The sequence below is a fragment of the Durio zibethinus genome, chromosome 11 (assembly GCF_047325235.1).
Source record: "Durio zibethinus cultivar Kanyao isolate XHJ-2024 chromosome 11, ASM4732523v1, whole genome shotgun sequence".
Taxonomy (NCBI): domain Eukaryota; kingdom Viridiplantae; phylum Streptophyta; class Magnoliopsida; order Malvales; family Malvaceae; genus Durio; species Durio zibethinus.
The window spans coordinates 27,437,427-27,450,306 of NC_143172.1; the positions used below are offsets into that span (position 1 = coordinate 27,437,427).

At 34.5% G+C, this 12,880-nt stretch overlaps 2 protein-coding genes across 7 annotated transcripts; both read left to right on the top strand.

Moving 5' to 3' along the window:
- Positions 1 to 912: 912 nt before the first annotated feature.
- LOC111291089 (F-box protein At5g07670-like) lies at positions 913 to 3,446 on the top strand. Its single transcript, XM_022882669.2, has 2 exons — positions 913 to 2,502; positions 2,945 to 3,446. The coding sequence occupies exons 1-2, from the start codon at positions 1,337 to 1,339 to the stop codon at positions 3,210 to 3,212; spliced, it is 1,434 nt and encodes a 477-aa protein (XP_022738404.1). The 5' UTR covers positions 913 to 1,336; the 3' UTR covers positions 3,213 to 3,446.
- A 557-nt stretch (positions 3,447 to 4,003) lies between these two features.
- Positions 4,004 to 12,700, top strand: LOC111291451 (uncharacterized). 6 transcript variants are annotated; one of them, XR_016346628.1, is made up of 16 exons: positions 4,004 to 4,224; positions 4,318 to 4,401; positions 4,569 to 4,642; positions 4,748 to 4,781; positions 4,901 to 4,959; positions 5,375 to 5,489; positions 5,609 to 5,646; positions 6,245 to 6,342; positions 6,533 to 6,588; positions 7,498 to 7,774; positions 7,918 to 8,030; positions 8,647 to 8,703; positions 9,639 to 9,704; positions 10,341 to 10,415; positions 10,967 to 11,917; positions 12,330 to 12,700. XR_016346628.1 is itself a non-coding variant. In XM_022883218.2 (16 exons), exons 1-15 carry the CDS (start codon positions 4,069 to 4,071, stop codon positions 11,882 to 11,884), a joined length of 1,365 nt encoding a protein of 454 aa, XP_022738953.2. In that variant the 5' UTR covers positions 4,004 to 4,068; the 3' UTR covers positions 11,885 to 11,917; positions 12,330 to 12,700. The 6 variants fall into 6 exon arrangements, 4 of the variants coding, with proteins under 4 accessions (XP_022738953.2, XP_022738956.2, XP_022738957.2 ...); XM_022883218.2 differs by having other exon boundaries at positions 11,822 to 11,917; XR_016346629.1 differs by lacking the exon at positions 8,647 to 8,703.
- The last annotated feature ends 180 nt before the right edge of the window (positions 12,701 to 12,880 follow it).

The window sequence follows — 12,880 nt, forward strand, 5'->3', positions numbered from 1 at the left end:
TACATGTAATTTATATGAAACTTTATATGTATTCAAATCAGTTAATTTTAAATTAATGACTTGTCTTATCTTGAAAAAAAAAAAAACTTTTCAATTGTTTTTTTAAGGATCTTTTCTGTTATTCAATTACTTGTAAACCTTATTTCTTTTCTTTTTTTTTTTATTTTAAATAATTATCAATGAGTTCAAAAATGAAAAACCAACAAAATCTTCTTTTTCAGCAAGTGAATATCTACTTAAAAATAAAATCTGATCAGCCTATCAAGAAATCTTAATCGCCATAACAGATTAGGCTCAAGCCATGAATTTGGGTAGGGGTAAAAACTTCTAGGAGTGTATGATTAAATATCTATTATAAAATGAGTTACATTTGAATTAGTAATTATGGGAGTTAATTTTATGAATAAGTACTTAAAATTTTAGGAAAAGGAACAACACTAAACTAAGATGTAAGCTTAATAAAAACAACATTATCAAAAAACTTTTTTGGATGACTACTTGACTTACATTTTAGTCAAATAGAGATTAAATGATGATATTTAAATAAATTAAACTTACATGCACATAATTATACATATGATGATTTCTGATTTATAAAATTTATTTTAATATGGAAACTTATTGATTATAACAGTAATTCAATTCATTAATCATTTCAGATCTTTGTGCATTTATTTATTTTTTAAAAGAGAAAAATTATTAAATTAATCAGATAACTCAATGAAAGTTGATAGGATGATAAACCCATAACAGAAAAACAATGTAACGATAAAAAATGAGCTTCGATTTCGCCATTTTTAACTGTAACCACTCAATATTATATAAAATAATAGTAATGATCCAATTAGCTTTTATAATCCCAATCTCATTCCAACCAAGCTCATTTAAGATGGAAAGCTATCCATTCAATTCAGATAAAAGCCCACTCGAAAATAGCTTTTTACAGTTAGCTTTCCTCTCCTCAAATATCCAAATTTTCTCTGCTATTGTCTGGATAACAACAAAATTTTTCAAAATCTCAGATAACAAACAAAAAGCCATAACTGTTTACATTCAAAAAATCCCGACCCCACCGCTTCAAGAACTCCGTTAGCTGCATCAAAGTCATTCGCTGAACTGAAGTCAGGATTAACTCCTCGTCCCATCTCTGTCTTCAGACTAATAAAAAAAAAACCACAAAATCTCACAAGAAATGAAAATTCTACTCTTTTAGATGGAAAAAGTGGAAGATTTTGAGATGTTAATTTAGTGAAGTGGGAAAAAAAGGATAAAGGTCAAAGAGCCAGCGGCGGAAGCAGAGCAGAAGCAGAGAAGAAGAAGGTATTGATTGATAACGATGTCGGTTTTGGATGAAAACCAAGATTCACCATTGAAGAAGAGGCCACCGAGCTGGTCAGACGTTTGGCTCAAAAATACCAAGCCATTAAAGCATGTGGTGTTCGCTATGCAACTTCAGTCTTTAGCTTCAAAAGACCCCAAATCTCAAACCCTAATCCCCAATTTCGCCAACATCGACCGAACCCTTCTCTTATCCGACGAGCTCCTCTTAAAAATTCTCTCAAAGCTACCCCTTTCACAACGGAATTCTAACTCCCTCGTCTGCAAGCGGTGGCTCAATCTCCAAGGCCGCCTTGTACGGTCCTTGAAGATCCTAGATTGGGACTTCATCGAATCGGGTCGGTTAATCACGAGGTTCCCTAACTTAACTAACGTGGATTTGCTCAAAGGCTGTTTGTTTTCGCCGCGGAATTCTGGGATTCTGTTGACTCATCGGATGATTTCGATGCAAATGAGTTCTGGGTTTTGTTCAAATTGGAAGCTTTTGGAAGAAAATCTTTTGCCTGTTGAAGTTGTTGATAGAGGGCTTCGAGCACTTGCCAATGGCTGCCCGAATCTTCGAAGACTTGTGGCAATTAACGCCAGTGAGTTCGGGTTGTTAACGGTGGCTGAAGAATGTCTGACTTTGCAGGAATTGGAGTTACATAAGTGCAACGATAATGTTTTACGAGGCATTGCAGCATGTGAGAATTTGCAAATCCTGAAACTTGTTGGAAACATTGATGGACTTTATAGTTCATTGGTTTCCGATATTGGGTTAACTATCTTAGCTCAAGGTTGTAAGAGGTTAGTTAAGCTTGAGCTTAGTGGATGTGAAGGGAGTTTTGATGGGATTAAAGCGATTGGGCAATGTTGTTTAATGCTTGAAGAATTGACTATTTGTGATCATCGTATGGATGATGGATGGTTGGCTGCATTGTCATATTGTGAGAATTTGAAGACTTTGAAGTTGTTGTCTTGTAAGAGGATTGATTTGAGTCCGGGTCCGTATGAGTATTTGGGGTTTTGTCCGGCTCTTGAGCGGTTGCATTTGCAGAAGTGTCAGTTGCGGAGTAAGAAGAGCATGAGCGCGTTGATGAGAGTATGTGAAGCTGTGAGAGAGGTTGTTGTTCAGGACTGCTGGGGATTGGATAATGATATGTTCAGCTTTGCAAGTGTTTGCAGGTAATGAATTGTTGTCACTTTTTTCTTTGTTTTGTTTAGCTTGACTTGTGATTTGATATTAGATGTTTCAGATTAGGAACTAATCTAGAGTTGGTTGGGGATTCATTTAGTTCATATTTCACTTCACTAGTCCTTTTGCGCCATTGATGTGGCTTGAAAGGAAAAAAGGGTTAGTTTCTGTTGCAACGATGAGAGTCTCTGGTCATTGATTTTGAAATGTTAAGCAATGTAATGAATTTCAAATGATAGTGAAACATTGGTCTAGTAATACATTGTGCAGGTGTGTAAATAAATGAGATTTGGTGATCATAATGTCTGTTAGGTAGCAATATGATGAGCATCAATTAATTTACAACCACATGATCCAGGAACTAGGAACAAGGATTCAAATAACCAACATTGTGTATGATTGAAAAACTAACGGTAATTCGTTTTCTCACAGGAGAGTAAAGTTGTTATCTTTAGAAGGATGCTCGTTGCTAACAACTGAAGGACTGGAAGCCGTGATTCTTTCCTGGCGTGACCTTGAAAATCTTAAAGTGATATCATGCAAGAACATAAAGGAAAGTGATATATCTCCTGCACTTGCAACCTTATTCTGTAATCTAAAAGAGTTGAGGTGGAGGCCGGACGCCAAGTCCCTGCTTGCATCGAGTCTTGCAGGAAGTGGCATGGGAAAAAGAGGTGGTAGATTTTTCAAGAGGACATGAGATGCGGAGCCTGAGCGAATAGATTCTGCACTCTGCTGATGCTAGTGATTAGTGGTGTACTTGTAAAATGGAAATATTTTATCAGCACTTTCCTTTCCTTTCCTTTCCTTTCCTTTCCTTTCCTTCTGTAAGACTAAACTAGGTTAGTAAATAGAGACAAAGTAGTGTCAAATATGGGTGTAATTTTAGAGGGGAAAGCATTAACATTGTGGTACGACATCTTTTTACTTCTTACGTTGTGGAGCCTTATCCTTAAGTTGTTTTATAAAATAAGAGAATAAAAAAAAGTAGAGTCACCATTTTTTTCTTCGAGAAAAAAAGAAAGAAAGAGAATTTTATTACTACTATCATTTAAATAAATAATTACTAATAATTTTTGCTGGTTGAAGAATGGGCTTTAATTGGAAAAATAAAATAAATAAAATAAAATAAAATATATAAGAAAAAGATTGAGATATATATCTAATAATTTAAAATACAAAATGATAATATAATAAAAATATGATATAAGAATAAATAAAAAAATGATATGATTTAGATTTTAATAATAATTATATATAATTTAATAAAATAAAAAATATATTTTATATTTTTATATAAATATAAATTATAATATAAATTTTTTATATAAAAATAATATAAATGTATAAATTTTAGTATTCTACACGAATGATCAACCCTATATACTGATAGCTGAAGCTGAGGTGGCAAAGATGCGGGGAAGTCCGTGAAAAAGACAGTAGCGTGTTTTTTTTTTTTAAAAAGGGGAGGCTGTCGAAGTTCTGAAGTCTGTACATTGAATGAAATCCAAAAGGAAAGGAAAAGAAGGAAAAAAAAAAGGGGGGAATATGAGAAGATGATGAACTACAAGGGCAAGGGAATTGCCGTGCGAGCAAGAGCTAACCAGAATTACAGTGGAGAAGACGAAGATGACGACAAGATTACCACTCCCTCTCTCCCCTCCGCCAAATCCAGTCCTCGCAACGCTTCGTCCAAATACGACTTCGTCAAGGTTCTCTCTCTCTCTCAACCATATTCCATTTAAACTAATTAACTTTAAATAAAATCTTCCAATTTTTTTTTTCATTTTTTTTTGGCTTTGTAGGTGAAGGTCTGGTTGGGTGATAATGCCGATCACTATTATGTTTTATCTAGGTTTTTGCTTAGCAGAATGTTAACTGTCACAAAGGTCTGAATTCAATTCTTTTTCGGTTTTTTTATTTTATTTTAAAATTTTTCTTAGGATACGCTTGCTTGAATTTCTTAATTTTCTTCACTTTTTATATTTGTGGTTATTACTATATTATGTTTTGGTTTTTTTTTTTTTTTTTATCGCTATGACGTGGGCGGTTTCAGATTCCAAATCATGTAGCAATTAAAATAGCTCTTGAGCTCAAGAAGCTGCTTATAGACAACAGCCTTTTGGATGTGTATGATTCCTTTCTCTTTCTGTTTTGATTTTAGTTTCAATTTCGTGATTTATATCAGCAGTACGATTTTCTTATTAATGTTCTATTCGTCGAATCCTTATTCAGCTCGCAGTCTGATTTGGAAGCTAATCTTTTTAAGGTATGTCTTCATAACATTTGTGAATTTGTAACATGGAAATAGTAGAGTGGAGAGCATTTTCAGACTTTTTGGATATTGAATGTAGTTTTTGGAACTTTGTAATCAAACTCTTTGTGCAGCTAATGGAGAGGCGAGGTTATGGGGAAGAGTACATAAACCGGTACAAGATGATGACCAGGTCAGTTGGCTTTTCAAGATGATGCCAAACAATTTAATGGTGCTAATTCTGGAATCAAATTTTCATTTGAACTTCTTTATCACATGTTTAGCAGCATCAAAGCTAATTCACCTCTAAAAAGTGTGCTAACTGTGTGAAACGGTGGTTGCTTTTTCTTTTTGTATAACGATAGTTTTTCCCCCTTTTTGTGTAACTATCTTCATTTTGTTGTACTAGATAATTTGCTGGTATTGTAGGTCTGGGTTCGGTTCATGTCTTCACCCTGATTTAATGATCATAAAGACACAATAATGCATGGAGCATTTATTGTTGACTCATTACTTGCTCTCGACTTGAAGTAGGAGAGCAAAAATATCTAAACTTCTAAGTGTTGCTTCATTTTGCCAATACTGTTTTTCTTGTTTCTTACTTTCAGATTTCACCATCAAAGGGTTCCTTTGGTGATTCTTGTTTGTGGAACTGCCTGTGTTGGGAAGTCTACAATAGCTACACAACTTGCACAAAGGCTAAACTTGCCAAACGTCTTACAGGTTTAGCAATCTGTTTTCTACTGAAATTTTTTACATTTTCTTCTTTCATATTTCCTTGATGTGTCACTCTGTTTTTATGTTTGCTGGTGCATTTACATTTCTATTTTCTATTGTTACAGACAGATATGGTTTATGAATTGCTACGAACATCAACCGAGTACGTCTATAATATATTTATTTTTCTTCTCTTCTTATATTGTACGCCTTTCTATTCCAATGTAGAAAATTTCTGATCATATCAAATCAGTGCTCCAAATTAAATAAAACGATGATTATCAGTAAGGCATTTTCTGGATTCATCTAAAGGATGACAGTTGGCATAACCAGTAATTGGTTGTTCTAGTTATATGTTATCAGTTGGGATTTTTTTTATGCATGGTGGGAAGATGTTGAGCTTTTGATTCAGAATGGGTCTTTGTGGTTTTCCAAATTGAGAAGTACTATATATTGGTTACAAGATTAGAAGTTTATTTCCCTAATCGCTTGCTACTCCAGACAAAGGTAGAGTAGAAGAAAAGGCACTACCTTATATTGAATAATGCATTGGATTTAAACCTTTATTGTTATTATTTCCTTAATTTTCGTTGTTGCTCTCAATCCATGTGTCGTAGGAAAAGCATATTGTCCTCATTAGAAAATTCATCTTGTGCAGCTGATTGGCCTGACATCCTTGCTTTTAACAGATTGTATGTTGCTTAATATATTTGTATGGTGCAAAAAAAAAAAAAAAGGCTTAGTTCTCTTATTTGTTTCAGTGCACCATTGGCATCCACTCCTGTGTGGGAACGGGATTTCAGCTCCTCCGAGGAGTTAATTACTGAATTTTGCCGAGAATGCAGGATAGTTCGTAAAGGTAGTTCTAAAATTTCCATTTAGCTATGATGAAATTTTGTTCTTTCTTTTATCAATGTAAAATCAGGAGATTCCCTAGAGACATGTAACATCAACATAGCATGTCATATGTTTTCTGTCTTCCTAGATTAATTATTGTACTCTAAAGGTATATTCGTCATTGATTTTGTGTTGTGTTGTTTGGTTCCTAGGGTTGAATGGGGATCTAAAAAAAGCAATGAAAGATGGAAAACCAATTATAATCGAGGTATGGCTTGACATTAGATTGCTGACTACTTTCTTTTGCCGATATCCTTCACACTGTCCATCCTTGAGCCCTTCCTGCATATTCCTCTCTTTTTTATCTTTGCGGTGAATGTTGATGCCATTTTACCCTTATCAGCACAAGAATTAATATTGTGATATGTGCATGCCTGTAGAGTGCATTATGTTTTGAGTGCTTGTGGTTCATATTAATTATTTCTTTGCATTGATTCCTTTACTTTAATAAGATATTTTGGTGCTATGTCGAAAATAAAATCAAAGAGTTTTACAAGGTTGTATGATTTTGCTGGGAAGTAGAGTCTCAGGTGTTGTCTGCTTTTGTAGCATTGGTCATGAAAGGGTGTGACACATAAATTTCTGATTTTGCACATTAAAATAAGCATGGAGTCTAGCAGGTTATGGACTTCTTTCCATGAATGAATAGATTGTACTCGTGAACATTTTCAGTACTTGTAGCTTCTATTGTATTTTCAGCTATTTTGGCTCAAACTCGAACTTCCATTCTTAGGTATCTGTTGATCTTCATGGTTATTCTTGTCCGTGATTGGATTAATGTGATAGTTAAAATAACTTGATCTAGCTATAGTTTGTTCTAGAGGAACATGGCTATATGTCTTGGAACACACATGATATGTTCATAGGGATGAAGTTTGAGGTTGGATCTGCTACCATTTTACCCTGGAGATAGCTGTTATTTCTGAAGATACCTTTTATATCTGTTCTTTCCTTGGCTGCGAACATTGAGGAAAGGTTATAATCTGCTTAAGTATTGTATTATTTTTTTCCACCTTGTCATCGCATTTGATCGGGAAGCATTGGCATGTTCTTGTTCACCTTAATGTGTGTCACTTTGAAGTTAGTGAGTTTTCCTTGTTTCTTATGACAATAACAGGGAATACATTTGGACCCAAGCATTTATTTAATGGATGATGAGCATAAAACTCCAACCTCTGTGCCTGAAGGGCATCAATCGACCCCATTGTCTGTGGCGTCAGATGATAATTCTGCACTGCAACTGGAAAATAATTGCAGAAGTACACCTGGAAGTAATGCAGAAAATAGCCAAAACCATCTTGTGCATTTGGGTGAAGGTGTGTCTACTGACCAGGTGAATAAAGTTTCGGAATCGCTTGAGTCCATTGCTCTGGCAACTGCTTCTGACAGTAAAGGTAGATTTCTGCTCTAAATTCTTTGTATTTGGTATAGCATCTAGCTCCATTTTATAAGCATTGTTTCATTTGCATGTGTCAGTATTAGAGGCTAATTGAGGGTGCAATATGACAGTTTATTAACAGTGTTTGTGTTCATGCAGGTGAAACTGCTGAGGTACCAGAAGTAAATGAAAGAACCACTAGAAAAGAAAAATCTGGTCCTGAACCAATAATTATACCCATAGTGCTCAAGATGGCAGAATTTGATCATAAGGTATGGTTGCTTTCACTTTTTTCTATCCAGCTTTAACTAGTAAAGTACATGAGAAGCTTGTTGGTGAGTTTAAATTTATTTTAGTAAATAATATGTGGTGCAAATTGCTAAACTGAGCATGTGGAGGAGACACTAATTCAAATTCATATTTAGCAAAGCCCCAAATGTTGGTGTTGGTTTTGATTTCCCTTTCTAAATCTTTCTCTTTTTATAGAACTAGTACTATTAGAAACCTTTATTTGTCTATAGAGAAAAGTCCCTCTTAAGGCTTTTGAATTCTCAGGCATACAGATGGTTTACTTAGTGGAGCATGGAGTTTAGTTTCCGCTATTCTTGTGTGTGAAAATGTCATTTGGTGGATAGGCTATTCTAAATGTAAATTTATAAACAGATGGGTTGTTTTGACTGTTATATCCTGGCATTAGTCTAAACTAAGTTACTGCTACGTTTTGTTCTTGATGCTAAAAACATGTAATCAGGTTCATGTAAAGTTATTCTTGATAGTATGAAGGTGGCTTCCTTTAATTAGGATTGTATTTCGCCTGTTCCCTTGTAATGTCTCTTTTGTCAATCTTGCATGATTTTCTAAATTTTAACCAATTTCTTCTATATGCAGGCATTATTAGAGGAGAGGATCACTACTAGGGCATTAAGTGGTAAATGTCTAGTCCAGGTATTAATAACAATTCAGGGTTCTCATTCCATTACAAACTCATTGCTCAAGCTAAAGGTTAAGTAGCTATCAACATAGCAGAAAGATAATACATTTGACAAAAAGTTTGGTGGGGCATTGCATGGTATTTGAAGAATCTCTAATCGGATAGCTAGGTTGATTTGAAGTGTTCTTTCTCAATCTTGAATGTTAGTAGTTGTTCTCAAACTGAGGACTTTGGTTAAGCACTGAGTTATACAGTATGATTCTATGAATATAGTCTATAGAGTAACCGCAGGCTTTTTTGGTGTTTGGAAAGTGGAACCTGGAAATGTGGTTGAAAACAGTCATATTCATGTATTTTCTTCCCTTGAATATGGATGCTTTGTTGTCAATATTAGAATCTTTGAGTAGTTTTTTTAAAGCTTTACTTTAGCTGGCCTAGAGCATTATGACATCTCAAGTTCAGTTATAATCATAAGTTGCCTTGTATCAGTATTGGCAGTTTTTCACTCCTTTTATTTCACTATGAAAAAAATTACTTAATTTTTAGCTCATGGTAAATTTGTCCTGAATTCTCTTAAGCTGGAGAGGTGTTGTGATGCTGATACCTTTGTCAAATAGGACAGCCTAATGAGGTACCTAAGGCGTGAGATGATGCCTCACGGCCATGTCCATGTGTGCAAAACTTTTGCGTCATTGTTTCTGGTCGAAAGTGGGCACGCTGATACCTTGTTTTTTCTTTTGCACATTCTCAATTCCTTTTCTTCTTCAGTGATGTTTCCATTTTTTATTCCTTTGGTAAACTATTTACTTGATTGACTTTTCTGCTTCATTGTGTGGTGAATTTATAACAAAAATCAAATTTCAGTTTGTTATTTGATTGATTATTCTGCTTCATTGTGTGGTGAATTTATAACAATAGTCAAATTTCAGTTTTTTATTTTTTATTACAGGATACAGATAGTCTAATAACCAACTTGAAGACCATTCAAGACTATCTTTGCTCTTTCAAGTCACAGGTATGCCATTTCATGGCTGTTTCTATTGGTTGTTAGGCTGAACATTTGTCTATCCTCATCTTGCGTGTCCAGTGTTATTTTCTATTAAAAGTTAATATGTAGCAAGTCTATTGCAATATAACATCGTAGTAAGGTATCTTAGATTTGATATAAAATTAGTTGGAAACTATAGTCAGTTATGATTGTGTGGGGTATGAAGGTATAAGCATTATATGCATCATATTTTGGGTGAACATGCTCTTAGATTGCTGGTAAAGAAAGTGGGCCATTTTTAAGATGTCCATCGGTATTTGTAAAGGGGGCTTCTTGATTGTCTTATCTAGCATTCTCCAAGATAATCTCATGGATTTACTGTTGTTGGTGCTACCATCTGATGTTGTATTATTATGCTTCAAAGCTCTTGGGTTGCCCCATCATTTTAGGTATTTTAAATTTTTAGTATGGTATGAAGAGTTAGGAGTAATGAGTTTTAAGAGGAAGCAAACCAAAAGGGATTTTCTATCCCGACTTTTCATAATTTTAGAGGTGTATTTGACTCAATTCTAATTTTTGTGTGGTTGGTTGTTTGAAAATTGAAGTGTTGTTGAACTTTCTTTTTTTTCTGTTTTTTCCATGCATCTTTGTCCCTTGGAACAGGGTTTAACAGTTGTCAGTGTATCAGCGACAACATTTCCACAGACATTGGATTGGCTGCATGGATATCTTCTTCAGGTATACTTGTTATCTAATTGTTAATAATACAAGCTAGAACTGATATGCCATCTGACAGCTTCTTCAACCTGGTAAACATGGATGATTTTCCATGTTGCAGTCAAACACATTATTGGTACTTCATTATGATTTCATTTGGCTCTAGATTTAAAGGATTTTTTTAGTCGGAAATTGAGACAAATATGAAACTTGATTCTCCATTTAAGCTATGAAAATAGATTAAAAGTTGTTTTCTCTTAGTTTTCTCTTATTTATATTGACAGTGAGATTACTATTGTGCAATAAGTTTGTATATAGCGGATATTTATGCTTTGCACCAGGTTTTGTCATTTGAAAAAACACAGTATAGTTGTTGAAGATACTAGGCAAGAAATTTTGGTACCGTTAAAGCTTGAGATGAGTTTTTAACATTCATAAACTTTCTCAGTCGAATTTGTTAATAAGCTAAATATCCAAAAAAGGAAACAGTTCATATTAAGTCTCAGTTAAAACTTCTATTTTATGATTTATTTTCATTGCAAGCTGTTTTACCACCACAAGGTTGTCACCAGGGTTCAACTCCCATCATTTATGTGATTGGTCTGAGTGGAGTGTGATCGTCTATCTTTTATGGGAAGGAGGAGTGGGGTGGTCGCATATTAGGTTTGCTGGTTGGGCTTTTACTTTGCAATACTTTGTGGTTCTTTGAACATGAAGAAGAGGGTCTATATAGCTCTTTCTGATTGGCTTAGAGAGAAAAACTGTGAATGGGTTTTTCAATTCACTTGAATCCTTTAGGATGTTGATTGGGTCATGGACCAGCCACTTCAATATACTTTTTTTCGTATTTTATTTTCTTTTTCTCTGTTTGTTCCTTCTCTTCTCTTTTCCTTGTTTCTTGTACCTGACAAAATTGTTTTGCTGGTTAGAAATATCTGCTGCTGGCATTGTTCTTTTCTCTCATTGTTGTTCTATATAGCTAGTATCATCTAGTTGGTGGTTCATTTATGGTAATTTATCATTTTTGTTTGAAATAGTATGTGATCTAATAGCAGCTTGTGGGTTCTAATATCTCTTCTTGAAGATTGTTGGTGCATAATTATTTAAGGGGAATGGGCTAGAATCTTGAATTACTGGACTTTTTTGGTGGGGGTGGGGGAAGGAGGGGAGTTCAAGTTTGTGAACTTCCAAAATTCCAATTATTTATCCTTTCATCTCACGCTTTCTTACCCCGTCCCCTCTTTCTTGTATTTCATATTCACCTTTCCTCCCAAGTTGGGTGTCATTAACAAGCATCTACTACCATAGCTAGTCATACAGTATCTTGAAATAATCTTTCATAATATCAGCACTAGGTGCCTTTCCTATATATCTTGATCAACAAAAATTGATGTGCTATATTCTCTAATTGATAATGCTTTCTCTAGTGCATTGAGCAAGGCATTTCCTCGGTGTCCAATGAAAATGGTAGGCGGTCCGCTGAAAAATAGGCTACATGCAGTTGTTAGTTTGAGCAATCACAGGTACGATTGTCACCTTAAATAATATTGAAATTTGTGCAGCTTAGATAACGCATTTTAAAGTGTATCTAAATATAAAAATTTATGTTAAACAAGAATATTGTTTCAGTTAGGTCTAAACGGATATATATATATATATATATATATATATATATATAGAAAGATGTGATGCTGAGAAAGAAAAGAAAAAAAAGAATAAGGAGGAAGAAGATAGAGAATCTTACTGTCCTTGGCACCTGCCTCAATTTTATGATGATTAAAACACTAGTTACTTTGTTTCTTGGCCAAAGCTGATTTTTTTCATGGCCAAATCTGCTGCCTTCTGTTTGAGCTGTTTTATATGATTTTATGCCTGTTTTCTGTTCTTCCTTTTCTTAATAATCCTCATGATGATCTGTTCGGAGCTGGGATGAAGGAATGAGATATTATGGATGCTGAGAGCAACTTCACGGATTAAGCTGCTGAACTTTCTGCGATTCAATTTAAGAAATCAAATTAAAGAAGATTCTTGCAAGTACTAGGCCGGAATGGAATGTATTGGATAATGGAGTATTGGAGAAGATTGGTCTCCCTGACAACAAATTTATTGCAGGCGAACCAAATGCTCAACCTCCTCGTTCTGGCAAATCCTGTAATGTACTTTTTGTGATGCACCAATTTAAAACTTGGAGCTAGTAGGTCGTGGAAATTATCATCCTACTAGTATTTACAAAAGGAACTCAAATGCATTTCAAGTGATTGTCTAATGTGCTTAAATCGCTGTATTTATATACTTGCTATTTCTTACTTTTTTTTTGACCTTTTGGGGTACAATTGGATGCAACCATAGTTTTATCAGGATGACAGCTCACGAGTTGGCCGTTACACTCCTATGTCAGGTTACAAGTGAATTCAACCCTGAAATCGGATGAAATTTAGGCATGTGTGATTGCATAGAGTCAATATGGTTAGGGGGTATATCTTTTG